Source organism: Dysidea avara, chromosome 15 (genome assembly GCF_963678975.1).
Source record: "Dysidea avara chromosome 15, odDysAvar1.4, whole genome shotgun sequence".
Lineage (NCBI taxonomy): Eukaryota > Metazoa > Porifera > Demospongiae > Dictyoceratida > Dysideidae > Dysidea > Dysidea avara.
Genome location: NC_089286.1, coordinates 3535001 through 3552836, shown reverse-complemented (window position 1 = coordinate 3552836; position 17836 = coordinate 3535001). Strand labels below are relative to the sequence as shown.

General features: G+C 39.1%; 4 protein-coding genes across 4 annotated transcripts in view; 2 read left to right on the top strand and 2 right to left on the bottom strand.

The window, feature by feature from the left end:
* Nucleotides 1–1261: 1261 nt before the first annotated feature.
* LOC136246103 (oxysterol-binding protein 1-like) lies at nucleotides 1262–10837 on the bottom strand. Its single transcript, XM_066037561.1, has 13 exons — nucleotides 10697–10837; nucleotides 9263–9468; nucleotides 8159–8244; nucleotides 7872–8006; nucleotides 7084–7647; nucleotides 6878–7033; nucleotides 5519–5764; nucleotides 5096–5213; nucleotides 4596–4699; nucleotides 4325–4420; nucleotides 4125–4279; nucleotides 1725–1875; nucleotides 1262–1681 (listed from the first exon to the last, which is right to left on the bottom strand). The coding sequence occupies exons 1-13, from the start codon at nucleotides 10816–10818 to the stop codon at nucleotides 1433–1435; spliced, it is 2388 nt and encodes a 795-aa protein (XP_065893633.1). The 5' UTR covers nucleotides 10819–10837; the 3' UTR covers nucleotides 1262–1432.
* On the top strand, nucleotides 10727–12945 carry LOC136246104 (BTB/POZ domain-containing protein 9-like). The gene is made up of 2 exons (XM_066037562.1): nucleotides 10727–10909; nucleotides 11063–12945. The coding sequence occupies exon 2, from the start codon at nucleotides 11074–11076 to the stop codon at nucleotides 12838–12840; it is 1767 nt and encodes a 588-aa protein (XP_065893634.1). The 5' UTR covers nucleotides 10727–10909; nucleotides 11063–11073; the 3' UTR covers nucleotides 12841–12945.
* LOC136246105 (putative cysteine protease YraA) lies at nucleotides 12869–14419 on the bottom strand. The gene is made up of 6 exons (XM_066037564.1): nucleotides 14262–14419; nucleotides 14080–14217; nucleotides 13532–13628; nucleotides 13372–13486; nucleotides 13214–13256; nucleotides 12869–13022 (listed from the first exon to the last, which is right to left on the bottom strand). Exons 1-6 carry the CDS (start codon nucleotides 14310–14312, stop codon nucleotides 12954–12956), a joined length of 513 nt encoding a protein of 170 aa, XP_065893636.1. The 5' UTR covers nucleotides 14313–14419; the 3' UTR covers nucleotides 12869–12953.
* Nucleotides 14340–17836, top strand: part of LOC136246102 (oxysterol-binding protein 1-like) — a 14098-nt gene continuing 10601 nt past the window's right edge. The window contains exons 1-3 of the mRNA XM_066037560.1: nucleotides 14340–14535; nucleotides 16919–17124; nucleotides 17565–17788. Of these exons, the coding sequence (XP_065893632.1) occupies nucleotides 14414–14535; nucleotides 16919–17124; nucleotides 17565–17788 (552 nt within the window). The 5' untranslated portion in view covers nucleotides 14340–14413. The remainder of the gene's footprint in view (nucleotides 14536–16918; nucleotides 17125–17564; nucleotides 17789–17836) is intronic.

Below are 17836 nucleotides of genomic sequence, written 5' to 3'. Positions count from 1 at the left end.
ATGAAACTGGGAGGTGAATGGTAAAGTATAGTCGGGGGCAAGACAATGGTAATAATTATAGCTTCTAAGTAGGCTAGACCACTAGATGAACTAAAAATTAAGACCAAAACTACAGAACCCTATCTAGATCTGTCATTGCATTTAATTTTTCACTGAGCCTAACTTAACAATAATTTATGTACATGTTGACTCAAAAAAAGGGCTGCTTGACCTGCTAAATATAGACGGTCAATCTAAATAATTTCTCCAATGGAGAAGCCATAAAATATAGTGTCTATTATAACCCTCTCTTGAATTTGTAATGGAGCCAAACTGCACTTGTCTGTTGTAGCACCTTACTGTCACCCTTTAATCATCTGGTTGACTGAAATATTATTTCACTGGAGGAAAAATCCATTTTTTCATTTTCAGGATCCAGCTCAACTTGTACAACAATAGTCATGCCAGTCTGCTCTGATGACTTCATGACCCTCAGCTCATTGTGGACCAGAGTCTGGGTAAGATCTTCAAGTATATTATCATCTTGATCTTAGTAATGCAAAATATATTTTAATGCTATACAAATACAGCAGTTTACTACAATAATGGAGATGCATTGCTGGAGTAAGGCACACAGCTAGTCACACTTGACATTTGATCACAAAAAGTACCGGATGTTATGGTAACTTATAACTACTTAGAATCTTTAAGAAAATAAATGTGATTGTTCTATTAGAGTGTTTGACAAGTGGATGGAGATCATTCACCAATGATTAAAACTATACAGACCCGGTCATCTTCAGAATACAGTTTTCAAGTAGAATTTGGTGCATCTATTAATATCTTATGCACGATCTGATAATGTAGTTAGGTCTGTAAAAATGTCAATAGGTGTATTAAATAGTAGCTATACTATTACTTCTAATTGTTTCACACATCTACTGGACTGATTGTTTATCAGTGTGAGGAACTGTTCTTGAAATGTTTTTACTCTCATATGTGGCAAGCTTTAGGACACAAAATAAACACAACTTTTCTGTAACTCCATAACATGATAAATGTAGTTAGATGAACAATAGAGCGTGTTCTATCCTGCCATATCTCTATCTTCTCAGTTTGAAAAATTACACCATACATGCTGTTTAATGGGTGAGGAATTAAATTTGGTAGTAAAAATGTTTATTTATGAAGCACAAGTGTTAAAGGACATCTGAAGACACTAAGTATTGTAGGAGAAAAATAGATGATTGAGCCTCTCAATCCCGCATCAGTTTTCCACTCATGCATTAAAATCACACCAATGTCATGACTCCAATGTTACACATGTTACACATTTTACACATGCTACACATGTTACCATGCTACATGGATAACTGACCACATATCTCTTAAGCCACATAAGGCATCCACAGAAAATAATAAAAATTTGTAAAAATCAATTAGTATACAATTATCAGAACAAGTCTGGTACATCGGGGAAGTGTCCTTTACTCTTAGCCTCCCAGTAACCACCCTTGTATTTGTATGCCATTGTATTGGTGCAGGGATCAAATTGTTTATGAAACCAAAAAGGAGAATATGATGACTCTTCTTCTAATTGTTTGGCCTCTTCATGTTTTCCCTGAGCTGCAGCCTCAGCTGCTTTTGCTGCAGCTGCTTCCCGTTTACGTCTCTTTGCTCTTTGGTTCTCTTCCAGTCGTACCTGTAAAACCAGTTCATCTTGCTATAGTCACAATAGATCATACCTTCTCGATATTAGCAGTATCAAAGTCTTCATTCTCCATGATGCGTTGATCTGGCCTTAGGCGACTATCTGTTGGACACACCCCCTCTTCTGGTTCATTAAGAGAACAAGTGAACTCCGAGAAGCCATACATGTGGGCCTGTTCTTGCTGCCTGTTGATGACACACTAGATCACATGATACCACATCACCCATAATTATCGGAGGAGGTTGGAAATAATACATCAAGTGTTTGGAATTTCAATACAATTACAGAGGCTCACTAACTATATGTGACTGGATCTGCGAAAAGGGTTTATAGCTTTCCCTTTCCAAATATGACTAGTCATACTCCTGTCACCTTAAAAATACACCCAGTACTACATATGTTAGGGGTTCACACATCAACTTATTGGTTGCTAGGTACATGTAATTGAAAACGTCAGGTTTGATTTCATACACAGGTGAAATATAAAACATTATTTCATGGACTCATATTCTCTATGCAACAAGGTTTAGGATTATGGATCATCATACAGTATGGTAGTATTATACAGTGCCTGGCAGGATTGGTTAGGTATAACCAAACCCAAAGGTATGCTCATAGCTACCAAAGTACTTTCAACAAGTATATATATTAAAATTAAAAGAATTAAACTGAAAATTCTTCTGACTACTTAACTATCTGAAGCATTTCACTTTGTTTTTAGGCATGTTCCACCATTTGAAGAACAATACGAGAAACTCATTTCAATTGATTCACTCACTTCACATATAGTAAACTTGACATGGACAATAATATCATTTTATTCGTGAGAGCCAGTACAAAAAGCCACAATACGCTACCTACAAGTCAACAAATTTGCGCTACTGGAGAGAAGGACAATGGTACATCCTAGAAACATGCATTGCAGCTGCTGCAGTAGCTAGGTGACAAGGGATGTTTTGGACCCAAGCAACATCAAACAGTGACCTGTAGTGCCATCCATTATTGTTTGAAGGTATCAGCAAGGAATGGTCTTCCACCTATACTGATAACCAATGGTGATATAGATACTAATAAGTTTATGCTAGATTGCAATAACAGAACACTTCCAGCAAACCATGTGTGACTGTTCTATTAGGGTATATCGACCAACCAATAGATGTCATTAAGGAAATACTAACCTCCACGGTGTCTACCCCTACTAATATGATACAATGACGCAATACCTTGTTACATTGTCTACATGTCTTCATTTGTCCTAGATGTAAATCATTTTAATGTGTTATCTCCTTGATGATCAAGGAGTATATCTTCAGGTATAGGCAACCTCCCTTATTCCACTACTTTTTATGTCCATGATCCCAAGTCAAACTTAAAATTCCTAATTTCCCCCTCTACATCTGTATTTATTACTTTACTTAACTGGTGAACCAGCACATACCACATCAAAAGAAAGAATAACACCCAACCTAATGCTTTCGTCTGAGCATGTGCCCCAGTTATTCTGTTAATACTATCCCACCATCAAGTATTGAGGCCATTACACTTCGTTTTCAGCTATGTTCAGTAAATTACAAATGAAGAACACCACAAGAAGTAACTCTACAGAAAGTACAGGTGATTCCTGCTGCTACAAATGTGAGGCACTACCATAAATTGACAACCTGTGCTGTCAGCAAGAAGAAATGGTACAGAAGAGGACAAAGGTGTATCCATGATGTGTACATTGTACGTCCAGGCTGAAATGAAGGCTTGTAGGACACCTGGTCCTACAGCCTGCTTAAAGATATTATGTTTGAGTAGTTGCAGAAAGGAGAAAAAAAAATCCATGATGGACTTAGGCAGCCTTGATCCTGCAGCCATCCAATGTCTACTTTCCCAAAACCTTACAAAATAATTTTAGCTTAGTTCCTTTACACTAATTCTCTCACAATTATGTTTAAAGCTCTCAAACTTACTAGTGCATACCTAGTATTACTATTTCCCTGATATGTTGAAGTGGGTGTGGCTCACAAAAGTACTTATCTTGCTGCAAGACTAGACTATATACAACTCTTACAATAATCGATTAGTGGGCGTGTCTCCATGTAAGCTTGCAGACAGCCAACAGACACAGTTTTGTGCTACAGACTGCACTTACTAATAAATGGGAGTGGCTGAGCATATGTTTGCAGCGCAATAAGTGGGTGTGGCTCATGAAAGAGTTACGCGATAGTGTTTATAAGGATCCAAGTCGTCAAACGAGCAATTTTGCTTCTCACGTGATCCAATCCGGGTCAGACCCGGATGACACAGAGAAAACGTGACCCTGTTGACCCGACCTGGTTTCAACGCTGTCCCAGTACTCAAATGAGTATACCTGAGTAAGCGTTTAAAGAAATATTTAACTATGGGTCTAAAATGTCTTTTTGAACAAGAACTCATGATCCACACTTACTTGCTGGGGACAGCTCTCCACACAACTTTAGCTGGTCCAGTGTTCAAGTCCTTTTCACTCCCTCCCAAAACCTCACTACACTCAATAAACTCATCCCAGTAACCATTTAGTACATATCGCTGCTTTCCAGTCTTGTCCGTTACATTGCCAGTAACCTGTGGGGGGTGGAGTTGGTCATGTGATCACAGGGATTACCTCACCCTTCTCATACGCTCCCGGGAGAAGTAACTGTATGGAATAAACCTGACAACACACTTGTCACCAGTCTTGTGGTTTGTCACCTCCAGGTCACCTGACTGGATATGAACAATAGTTATGTAATGCCTCTCAAGGGAATTGTATGTATCTCTGAATAGAAGCACGGGTACTTATTGTCTGCCATTTTAAGAATATTAGTGCCAGAACTAAAAACGCCCCATAATTTAAGGCTGGGGGCATGGCTTCTATTAGAGGTCACACTAACATGATCACCTGATCAATCCATAGTTTACCAATGATGATATTGTGTATATAAGTGAGCACTTTAGACCAAGTGTAGTGATTTCCTGTTTTGTGGAACACCAGGTGTGCAGTACCTGTATAGTAGTGACAGCAACAATTATGTACATAGCTACTGATTATAATTACTTGAATTGTGCTACCATCTATGGTGCGTTGGTTTTTCACAAAACATTAAAGAAAAATCCTTCAATTAGTCCTGCACTTAAAACAAATATGTTTCACTTCCCACAACACACTGATATTAGCTAGTTTGTTTTTCACTACACTCTTCACAGTGTGATGTGGTAATAATATACATCATTAAGTCAACAGGACACTGCTTTACATTAAGACAAGGTGAAGACTACTGTTAACAGTATGATAGTATCAGTAACATGTGCTTAGGGTAACACCAAGAGTCTCCACTATTATTTACTCTTGATAACACTATTACAATAAAAGGTAACCACAGCACTTCAAACCAAACGTACCATATGGAATAATCAGAAGATATTTCCCTCTGAACTTGCTACCCATTGTGTAGTCTTGCCAGAAGGTCCAGTCTTTGTGTTCCACATGTTGAGCACATGCAGGAGGATGATGACTGACCTGTGTGTAGGAGAGGGATCACATGATCTTGTACACATAACACTGACAAGTATACTATTTCTAATTTCTAAAAGGAAGATAGAAATGATTATGTCCACAACGTAGAGACTACAATAGCTTTACTAGTTCACCATCTTAACTATACGCTGTAGTTTCCCAACAAACTTCCAACTATAAGGTGACACATGGAATTGTATGCTAACACAATACCTAACAGGTGTTAACACAAGTAGCCAGGTACTCTAATAGATTACACATACCTAAAACAATATTATCTGTAGTTTAAATGTTTGAACAAAACTTACCTGTTCACAGAAACTCCTCCATCCCATTTCACTTCTTCTGTCACACTCATAAGTCTCACCTAACAGAGGATTAAATGGCTTCCCAGTCCGATACACAGTGCTGGCATAAGAGGAACTGGCAAATGCTGCAACATAACAAATCTGTTCCCATGGATCCTTGGCCTTTACTGCTTGTTCTAGTACACTATGATAAATGAGGTCCTCGTTAATCCGTTGTAGAAATGACAGGGGCTCGTTGAAATTGACCTGAGGGGATATTGCCATTCAATCACTTACACATATAGTGTGGCCAGACCCTTGAGAACACCTGGTGGTGTGTAACTAAGGTGTAACTAAGGTGTAACTAAGGTGCTTCATCAACTAAAAATGTATAGCTGGCAGATTTGGTGAGCGAATGATGCTTTGCCAAATTCAACTCTGCCAAATTGTTTGCCCAATACAAACTGTATTTTTGTATTAGCTAATAACAAATTTACTGAAGTTTTTCTCTCCATAATCCTATTGCAGCAAATTAGCTAAAGTTTCCCTCCTCCAAACTACCCAGCTATATGGTAATTTAGAAGTACTAAAAGAGAAACCATTCTAGCATTCCTTCAAACATTACCATCCAACAATGCATTACTGTACATGTAAGGTAAGGAAAAATAAGTAGACTAAATTAGGGATTAAATTTCCACTAGTTTAAGACTGGTGAACTCACACATACCGCATTAGAATGGATGGAATGGTATCAGGCTTATTGCTTTCATCTGAACACATGCTCCAACTATCAAACACCGAATTAGCAAAGTGACCATTACGCTACGTTTTCAGCAATGTTCAGCCTGTTACACAGCTTTACAAACAAAGAACACTATAAGAAGGACCTCTTCAATCAAAACAGAAAACTTGAATGAGTTTTGTCAAACGTAGGGAAGCCATCACGTGGCACTACCACAAATTGACACCTTGCGGTGTCAGCAAAGATAAATGGGACAAAAAGGAGGACACAGGTAAGTCCATGAAGCATGCATTGTATGTACTGCGGTACCGTATGCCTAAAGACACCAGGCAAGAAGCGACGTTGAACAGTGAAAAAATCAAACCTGTATCCTTAAGGGTTATCGAATTGTGCTTGTCTGAACACAATAGTCAGGCAGTAGAAAATTCTACTAAATAATTTGTTAAATTTTTGTAGCAACTTTTCTAATAAAACAGCAGTCAAACAAGTGCTAGTGTTACACAAACTACTGCAATAACAGTGACTATAAAGTTGCTGCATTAAATTAAGGTTAATAGTTCACATGAACCTTTTTAGCAGCTATCCTGATAGTTCCCACCGTATACACAGACATGTTCCACCCTACACACAACACTCACTGGTAGAGGTATCTTAGACAAGTCCTTGCCGATACTGTTCTTCATCAAACTCCACAGGTTGAGTCTAATGTTAGGACGTGGTGGAATGGTTGTCCTACGATTAGTGATGGTGGGTTGACACGGTGATAAGAAGTTGTCAGTAGCAACATATCCACTCTACAAACATCACAATACACATGTTACCATGGATATTGTGTCCACCTCACTTCAAGTGGTTCATTAACATGATCTGAACTTGGTGAAATAGTTACTTTGTCCTCTTTGGTTACCAATGGCGATTGTGACACATTTACTGAAGGAGGTTCAGTTCTATCTAAAGAGGTTGTTGCTATGGTGACACTATTTACAGGTGAAATGGTAGCTTCTATCGGAGATGACTCAGTTCTTGACTGTTCTACAGCATCAAAGAATTCATGATCATCATCAGAACTACTGGACACTTGTGCTTCATCTAGAGACTCCACCACGGCTGCCACTAATGGTGATTCATCACTATCAGTGTCTGATTCTTGTTGAGCTAATTGTGGGTCAATGGTCTTGTTATCTGTTGAGTCCTTTGATGTGCTGTTTGCTATAGCTTGAGGGTTGGATATGTTGTCATCACTAGGGATACCATTGTGGTTTGTTAGTTTCTGGGGTGGTGGGGTTGTGTTATCGTGTCTTGCCTTGAGACGTGGTGATACATTGTTACCATGGCAATATTGTTGTTGTTGTTGCCGTAGACACCACCTATCCATCGTCCGAGCTACCAAGTCTAGTTCTGCCACATTCTGTAAGCAATGAAGAATGTATACACTAGTACTATAGGGTTGAAGAGTACTGTAATATGTGATCAATATGTATGGGATAAATGGTAGTGCTAAACGCAATGTGATTTGCAACATTTCTCAAAACTTGCTTAGAACAAAAAAGAAAGCATCCAAGCATACTACACATGAATATTAGCAAACATACACTGAAAAAACAGACGGACAGACAAGACCGACAGACACACCTTTATCAAGGCACCAGTGGCTAGTTTAAACATGGCCACCTTCTCAGCCACCTTGTTCACAGCCTCAGGGGAGGAATGATCATTGTCCTTTACTGCTACTAGTTGTTGTCCATGTTGGATCACCAGACCATACAACTGGGGAACAGGAAATATGTGAAAATGGACATTATAAGTTGTACACTGTATGTGACTTACAGTAAATGAATTGTGTGATGGATTACAAAGTCACAAGATATACGCAGTAAACTGATAAAAATATATACAACATATAATTATTGTACACTAACCGTGTCATGTGTCTCAGTCAGTGATTGTAACTTATCCCTCAACTTCACTAAAGGTTGATCTTGCTCTTCACTATCACTGTCATCAACTGTTAAGGTCATGTGAATTCATATAATGGATTAATTATGGAACTAAACACACATACGCACAACACACACACACACAACACACACAACACACACACAGATGCCGACATGCACACATACACACACTGACTTTTTGCTGGGTATACACACCCACCAACAATGATTTGGTGATGAGACAGCAAGTTTTAATAACCAGGTACACATCCCACTGCTTCCCTGTGTTACTAGGGAAGTGTACATGTGCACACACTGGCTTTATTGTGAGATGATCAATTCACAGGTTTCTGAACATTTGGTGAGCTTCCTAAAGAGCTCTACTAACATTTAACAACTCAACTTACAGAACAAGCCCAGTAGTCTACCCAAAATGGAATATTATTTTGAGTCAAAAAGGGACCCAGTTGTACCTTGAATGTATATGAAAACGGATACTCAGAAAACACTATTCACAAAATTGATAAAATACTAAATGGTTAGTTTGAGTTATGCTTCCCTGCCCTGCTACTTGTCTTCACAATTAAAATGTAACATCTAATAAGAGTACAAATTACACATGTAATGAAGTACCCAACCACAGAGGGTCTGTTTAATGGTGATACACCACTGTAATACTGACTGACTGACAAATGCCGTATCAGTGCTATGAATGTATTACGTTGTATGTTACAATTACCTACACTCATGTCACCCTAACTGCTATATAAAATCTTCTAAGACTGAAACATGACAAATTTACTAAGACTACACTACACAAAGAAGTTGTAGAGATGTGTGACTAAATTGATTATGAAATTAATCACTGCTAATCATGATATGTAAAACTAATTGATGAATCATTAACAGCAATTAACTGAATTAACTACATAAAGAAGTACTCAATTTGTAAACAATTGAAATGGAAGCTTTATTGGGTACAATGTAACAGTTCAAACTTGTGTACATTCATCTAAGAAATTGCATAACTGTGATTCGTGGACAATGATGATAGAGGTCATAATTGCACAAAGCTCTTCAGCTTACCAGACTCTAACATTCTCACAGCATTGGCCTTAGCAAATTCGAGGGCAGTAACCCATCTTTGTCTTTCCATTTCATTGGTAGCTCTCAAGTGGAACACTTGACTGGGACCATTGGTAATAACAAAGTGACAAGAGTCAATTGTGTCAATGAAGGCTCCAGCCAAGTTCACTGTCCCTCTACAAGTGTGAGCCATCTCCTCTTGTGTCCTGTAGAGAACAAGAAACAAGTTACACTATTACTTGTGGGAGTGATAAACATACTGGTATTAAACAGTCAAAATTCATGCACAAATCAAGACAGGTTAAATCTGCACAGGTGAATAGGGTAACATAACGTATGGTAAAAAACAAATGTCAAAGTCAAGATAGTCAGTGACCAAAATTTATGTCGATTGTAGTAGCAAAAGCTACAGTGCCATTCTTGTGCTAGGTTGATATATTGTGGTATGCAAATGCTCCAAATCACAACAATAGAGGCCTTAAAGTCTGCATATTAGGCCACTCCAAATAAATTCTGTTTCCCGTCCACCGCCCGCATCTGGTTACTGCCAGCTCTAAATATTCCATTATTCCGTATTGTTCCATTATTTTCCGGTTATTCTTGCATACTGATAGGCTCAGTAAAAGCTATCTTGAAACAGTGTCAGCAGTGCTATCAAGTCAGCACAAGCTTCGCGTTTGTGTTATTTTTGCAACTTACAAAGGAAGGAACAAGCTTAAGCCGGCACGCTTTTATGCAGCCATTTTGGCTGTGCCAGGCAAATAATGGCTTGAAAAGCTAGCCAATCTTATAATGAAATAATGGAAATGGACCGCCCGCCCGCATGCGAATATGCCAGTATCCAGGACGGGAAACAGAGAATTTATTTGGAGCGGCCTTAGGCCACTTCAACTAAATCTTATGTTTCTCGGGCGAAATTCTGCCAAATAAAGATCGGTAGGTCGGTAAAATAAAAATATGCTATTTTACTAGCTGAAGAGTGATATTGCGAGTCAAATGGTGGCTAAGCTACATTACGGTTGCTGTATCACTTGTGAGTAGGCAGCTATATGTTGAGATATTTAGTGTTACTTACTTTTTGAGAGCTTAAAGATAAATTTGCAACTCCTTCGTGGCATTATCACTCTTGCAAGGTGATCACGTGATTAACATAATTATTTTATACTGAAAAACATAGGGTCGGTCGGGCCCGAGAAACAAAAGATTTAGTTGAAGTGGCCTTACATCCAGCAAGGTTATAGAAGTTGCATCATCATATCTAGTAGTTATAAAGTGTGCAAATAGATTCTCTATAATCAGAACTCCTGTCTATGTTGAAACAGCTGTCTTGGTTATATCATAGATCCCTTACACATGTGTAAAGCATCCAGAAGCTCCGCTATTGTGCAGCCCACGTGGGGCGTTACCTAAGAACAACACGTGACCTATCCTTACCGATAATAAGACAAAGTTCCTGAGGACAGCACAAACCATCTCCTCTGGTATCCCCTAGAGTAACTTGTTAGCTTATCCAACCAGCCGCCAAGCCGTTTCGGATATGACTTATCATCCGACATTCCTGAGCGTAATTTTATTTAGGCGCTTATGAATAATTGGATTAGTTTGTTTACGAGCATCTCTTATGTCTTATTGTTGGACTGTTTTAAGGTAGAAAATAATGTTAACAAGTAACGTAGCGTGTGTACGCCATGGACACAACCAATATAGTTCAGTATGTGGGTTGTAATGTGCGTCTTTTATCATTGTTTGTTTTGTTCTAATCAGTGCCCACTTGTTACCGTTGTTAACGCGTCCCTACAGGGCTACTGTTGATGGCGGAAGGAGGACCTTGTACTCGAGCCAGCAGAATAGGCTGTAGCGCTATTCGTGATGTGGATGCTGTACATGGTATTGTAGCTAAACAGTCTCACAAGAGGGTGGACCACTCTCATCACGTGTCCAATAACCTCCTGGCCCTACTGAGGGGCGGAATCAACAGTGATGTCACATTCCTGGTTGGTGGGAAAGTGTTTGCAGCACACCGGATCATCCTGGCCTCTCAGTGTGAGTATTTCAGGCTACTCCTGTTTGGTAACATGGTGGAAGCTAATCCTGGAGCGGAAATTGAGGTGAAAGACGCTACACCTGAGAGTTTCCATTTCTTGTTAGAGTACCTTTACTGTGGTAGACTGGACCTAGCCAGCCTGGCTGAACACACTGTGTTGGAGCTACTGGCCCTGTCTGACAAGTATAATCTGACAGACCTGTTGAAGAGCATTTGTACCTACCTTGGGGGCATCATAAACATCTCCAACATATGTCAGATACTAACGTACGCTGATATGCACCAACTAGATAAACTACAGAAAAAATGTCTGACATTTATTGACAACAATGCCATTGATGTGATGATGAGTGATTCATTTTGTTCACTACCTCAGTCACTTTTAGTCACCATATTACAGAGAGACTCATTCTTTGCCCATGAGATGAGCATTTTTAGAGGTTGTATCAAGTGGGCTGAGGCTAACAATAGGTCACCCTCTGACATGGCTGCCGTCCTCAAGGGTATTCGTTTGTACAGGTTTAGTTTTGATGATATCTTCAACGTGGTACGTCCCAAGACGTTATTTGGTGCTGACGAATTGCTAGAGGCTATCCGCATCAAACATCAAGGTTGTTATGATGAGATCAAAGAGAGGGGTGTGTTGACACCAGATCAAAACATGGCCATCCCAGAATTGGGGGCACAAGTGGTAGAAGGTACTTGTCCTTCATATGCCCTCAACAAAGACGGCAAGTGCTACACATTTCATGGGTTTGAACACAACGAAGGTATCACTATTGAACTGGGAGAGCTTACTATCATCAATCACATACGAATGACTTTGTATGACAGAAATGAAGAGTGCTACCCATATCAAATATTTGTGTCCCGCGATCGCCAACACTGGGATATGGTTGTTGACTATTCCACTTACTTGTGCCGAGCAGAACAACTGATTTTCTTTCCCGAAGCGATTGTGAAGTTCATCAGGATCATTGGATTATTAACAACAAGCTTGAAGTGTGTGGGTGTACTTAGTGAAGGTGACCCATTTAAGCTGGTGTCCTTTGAATGTTACTACAGTGATCCTTATATGGAGGTGATGAACAACTCCTTATTAGTGCCCACCAAAAGTGTTGTCAACATCACATGCCAAGAGGACTTGTTTGTTGGTTTCTATGACGGTGAGTTTGTGTACCATTTCATCGATGACGGAGGATTTATAATGTTCCAACTTAACCAACCATACCTGGTCTCCAGCATGAGATTTAGAATATACCCAAATGATGAGGGTTACTCACAGAAATGTACCTTTGATTATCAAGTTCAAGTAGCTGATGTGTATCTCAATGAAGAAGACTACTGGGAAGTTGTTGCTGATGTTTGTGACGCTAAAATGGGTTCCTGGCAACATATAACATTTGACCAACGTGTTGTCTGCTGGATACTGATATCAGGGATCTCCTGCTCTGATCAGATTGAGAATAATGAATTCCGTATATCAAATATTGAATGTCCTACAGCCCCTCTTGATGGGAACAAAGAATCATGAGAGAACAATGAACCTTACATAGATGACATTTTCAAATTAATTACATCATCAATGTATTTTTTAAATTCAACTACAAAACAAAAATTTTAAAAGAACAATTAGAAAGGTATGCATTACTGTTTCAGTTGAGCCAAGATGGCCTTACAGAACTGTGGCAGGTCCTGTGGTGTTCGGGATGTGATCTATATAAAAATAGACAAATACAAAGGTAAAAAAAAAAACTGATGGAAATTGTTTTACATAATTAGAAAGTAGGGGCCAATTACAACAGAAAATTAACCTCTATACCTAGCCAGGACTGGTGGCCACTATAATGAGGTAGTCTTATTAAAAGAGGTGACTGCTAACTGACACTAAGTTACTTTATACTCACCATGTTGCCATCAACAACCACTTCTTTGTCTTCATAAATTGCCCTGTGGTGTACATTGTAGTAACACAAATTCCATCAACTACAATCACATAACTACTCTAATAGAACATTCACTATGGTATAGTGTACAATATGCAGAACAATAGTACAATACACACCCTGCATTGGTCAGGTCATCCTTGATAGAATAGAAACAAGTTGCTTTCTTCCCAGCCAAGATCTTAGCAGAACAAAACATCCATGGTCCATGACATATTGCAGCAGTTGGCTTGCCTACAGTATATATGACGTGCTATACCTCAGACCCACCCACTGCACCTGATTGATACATTTCTGTTACCAGGTCAACAAATCTCTTGTCCCTCCTCCAGTAATCAGGAGCAAACCCTCCAGGAATGATCAATGCATCAAACTCCTATGTAGTTAGCAGTTGGTGATAAAACATTGTATGGTATGCATGCACAGTAGCACAACAGGCAACCCATATGTTAACAACACATCTCGATAATGTGTTAATATTTATATTTTATATCAGTTAGAACTAAAGCAACATGTTGGCATGATTACAAATGTGTTATCAAGCAAAAATTCAAAATCTCCATTCAACCTCCTACATATGACATTCTTGCTGACATCTGTAACTACTTCACCTATATGCTTGTCACTTCCGGGCTATTAGACCACAGCATGTTTCATAAACCAACAAGTAACCTTGACAATGTTTTACATGCTTGCATTCAGAGCCGTGCAAACCAGCAGTCGATATACTGGGTGTGGTCATTCTACTTTTATGTGAAGGTCAAGGCATGACCCTCCATTAGGTTGTTGGTGAGCAAATAAATTATTGTACTGCATAATGTTAATACCTCAGCTTTAACACTGTCAATACTCCGATCCGCCTTACAGGGGTAGCCTTTCTTTGAAAGATAATCCTTCCCTTGCTCCGGACCAACCGTGCACGTGATCATCCCTTCCTCACGAAAGCGCAGCAACGGATACCAGACCTGTTACAACAATAGCAACATGAAATAGGACACAACAACTACACCTCCAGGTCCTCGTAGTTGAACTCCACCAATATCGCTATTTTCTTCGACATGGCGCACCAGTTCTTGCTCGAATGTATTAGAAACACGTACAGCAACAAAAAGGATGGTGCGTATTAATTAGAGAAGAATCACCTGTTACAACACGCTAGCAATGCCGGACGGTCGAGTTTGTCCTGAACAGTTTCGTGGCTGGTTACACAAGTGGACCAACTACATAAAGGGCTATCAGAAGAGATGGTTCGTGTTGTCTAATGGCCTGTTATCCTATTATCGGTGAGTGTGTGGTGTATAAATACCGCCACTTGAAGTTTTTTGCCGGTGTTTTCCGTATATCATTCCACCTTTTTACATGAGACACTTTTGAGAGGCTTGGTGTGGTAGAGGCAGGTCAATATTAAAGACCTTCCCTATACTGGGTTATGCATGTGTTAGGTCTGGATACAGTAAGCCAAAATGGCCTACATTCTTTGATAATGACAGCACTCACAATTTAATTGTAAAGCATTTTGAGTTGTCATGCTTTAAAGCGTCTTCGATTTAGTTGCTCAGATATTCCTACCTGATGCATGGTTGCCAAGCACTGCCATTCCTTAAAGGTTTGCAAGTTGCATCATAGAACAACACTAGTTGCTTGTAGTCATATTGTGAGTACAATATGAATAATGTGGTAGTATGATCGCTTTCATCATCATCAACTATTTGGTGACATAGCTATGCTTACCAAATAACACTGCACGATAGAAGTGAGCTAAACTGTTCTGTAAAATGGGGTTTCCTATGTAATGAATTGTATACAACTGCTACATAGTGGAGATCTTTCATAATTTACTATAGTATATTGTATAAGCATCTGAATTGAGGACACCATCTTGAAATAAAGGACAATATAACCAACAATTCTCTCCCAATTCATGTTAATTAGATGATGGTCCTAATTCATACAGAACTCTATGGAACGGTATTTAATACCACATTCCACTGGTTCTGCAGTGCTATACCCTTTATTGTAGCCTGCTCAACATGCTACAGATTTTGTTTCTAACTTACATTCATAGCAAGCCCCTGGTTTTTCTCATGTCAGGCAATACACCACCAGGTGTACACCAAGTAATTCATACTCAACTATATGCCAACAATAATGAAATTCGCTATTATCTTGGCTTGTATAGCATTCAATTAAGAAATGCAACTAATTCTAACTTGATTCTATTGCAAGCATACTGAATTGATATTGAATTGCCAATTATATTACAAAGGCACCAAATTCTACAGCAAAGCTAGTGCAAAGGTGACTGAAAAACCATACAATGATCAGTTTAGACAGGTAACCTTATTATACAATGACCTGGAAAGGACTGTACAACTCAAACAAGTTAATATGTGAACATGTTAGAAGAAGTTATATGTGCATATGGGTACCACTATTGGTCTCAAAATGTCTTGCTCCGTGAATTTTTAACCTTTCCATTATTTACTCTTGCTGACAGTAATATAACAATAGTACTTATCTGGCTTAACTGTAGTTATTCAATATTCATTTCAGTTACAACTACGCAATAGCTGCTAATTCAATAGCAAGTGCTAATTCTGATTACTGAATTCAGTTTCCAAGGTGATGGATTCTGGATGAAGCCAAACCAAAGGTGATGAATTCATTTTCAAAACCTTGTAGCAGTCACCCTTGTGTGAAAAGTATAATGCCAGCACCAGAAGAATAGCTTGAACACTTAAATGATTCTGACGCATGTTCTGCCAGTGACATGCACACTCTTATTAAAATCATAATATAGTCATAGATAATAGACACCCCTACCTGGATTGGAAGCACACGTATAGTGTCCATACAAATGTACGCGACTATCCGCATTTCGCGCCTGAAGTTTTGAAACACTCTTTCTCACTCTAAGATTCTGTTTTACTGTCTGGATACAACTCGGTTGTTTTAACTAGTAAGTTTAGTAGATTGTTTCTTGGATGGTGATTAGCCTACTACTGGTATAGGCGCTTTCCGTATAAAAAGTATTTGCACATGTTTGTGAAAATGGCGGGTTGAACAAGTCTAGTTTAAGGCTGATGCTTACTAGTTACTAGTGCTACGTGTACTGGTATGGATTTCATGGTATATTCGCTCCAGTTTAGCTAAGTTCACAAATTCCGCCTCTCGTATCAACCTTTCGTGCTTATCAAACTTTTAGCTAATAGACATCAGTACACCCACTATGAATAGGCCAAACCATAGCATTTTCCTTACTTGCCAGTAAGGAAAACATGTGTTTTTATAATCCACTCCGGGTACTGTGTACAGTATAGGGGGTGCGAAGTGCGGATAGGTGGCGCTTAGAAATTTCCAATATAGTATGGGGTGTGATATAATTAATTATCATGTTCCCAATATTTCACTACATGGGACACTTTAAACCCAGGACACCTTGATATATGGTAAGATATTATATTAGACATTATAATGAATGAAGGAGTGTATCACAGTGTCAGAATGCATTGTGCTGTGGAGACGAGTATTGATTACCCAAAAGCTGAACGCTTTCTTTATGGTAGGAAATCAGTTGTGATTGTGGGGGGAGGACTGGGAGGTACATCAGAACTGTCACTATTGTGATACTATGTGCTTACTCTGTCCTCCACTTGCATTGTACAGGACACAAGAGGAGATGGCTCACACTTGTAGAGGGACAGTGAACTTGGCTGGAGCCTTCATTGACACAATTGACTCTTGTAACTTTGTTATTACCAATGGTCCCAGTCAAGTGTTCCACTTGAGAGCTACCAATGAAGTGGAGAGACAAAGATGGGTTACTGCCCTTGAGCTGGCTAAGGCTAAAGCTATCAAAATGTTGGAGTCTGGTAAGTTTAATTGTGGTATTCAGTAATAACAAGTTACCATGTGAACTACTACCATTGCTGTACATGTATGTCACAGTATCCATGACAACAGTGATCCTTGTTAGTCAAAGCTGTGAATAATGGGTTGTGTAAGTTATTATGTAAGGAGCTGTAATGTACATTGTAGCCTGACATGACATTATTCAGGTAATTCGCTGGATTGCAAGTTGTCAATCAAGTTGCAGAGCTTATTTTACATTTAACAGAATTATATATAGTGTCAAGATTCTAATAATACTGCTATATACAAGCTTTCAGCCTTTTTGCAGGCACCTAGTGGGATAGTAAGTGATGGAATACATGTGTACTGTGGTGTTGGTGGGTTCCTGTGCATTTCATGTACCCCAACATGACCTTTTATGGCATCACATGACCTCCTAATAATATAACATCACCAACAGATGATAGTGATGGAGGAGAGGATGAGGAACAAGACCAGCCGTTGGATCAGATGAAGGATAAGTTACGAGAGTTAACAGAGGCTCATGATCTGGTGTTGAAACATGGCCACACCATGTTGAGACAACTCAGTGACATTGAAGGTGATCAGCTAGCTGCTGGAACTATGACGAAGGTGAAAGAGAAGATAGCCATGTTTAAACTGACTACAGGAGCCATGATGAAGGTGAGTTGTGTTGTGTGTGTCATTGATATATGACATGCATAATGTGGC

What these genes read in the sequence shown, in the direction of transcription:
- LOC136246104 (XM_066037562.1), top strand. Translation starts at nt 11,074, where the DNA reads ATGGCGGAAGGAGGACCTTGTACTCGAGCCAGCAGAATAGGCTGTAGC.
- LOC136246103 (XM_066037561.1), bottom strand. Translation starts at nt 10,818, where the DNA reads ATGTCGGATGATAAGTCATATCCGAAACGGCTTGGCGGCTGGTTGGAT. An exon ending in ATGTTAATGAACCACTTGAA is followed by an intron (nt 7,034 to 7,083) that starts GTGAGGTGGACA and finishes TGATGTTTGTAG; the next exon opens with AGTGGATATGTTGCTACTGA. An exon ending in GGAGGAGTTTCTGTGAACAG is followed by an intron (nt 5,214 to 5,518) that starts GTAAGTTTTGTT and finishes TCCTACACACAG; the next exon opens with GTCAGTCATCATCCTCCTGC.
- LOC136246105 (XM_066037564.1), bottom strand. Translation starts at nt 14,312, where the DNA reads ATGTCGAAGAAAATAGCGATATTGGTGGAGTTCAACTACGAGGACCTG. An exon ending in TTGACAGTGTTAAAGCTGAG is followed by an intron (nt 13,629 to 14,079) that starts GTATTAACATTA and finishes CTAACTACATAG; the next exon opens with GAGTTTGATGCATTGATCAT. An exon ending in AACAGAAATGTATCAATCAG is followed by an intron (nt 13,487 to 13,531) that starts GTGCAGTGGGTG and finishes TATATACTGTAG; the next exon opens with GCAAGCCAACTGCTGCAATA.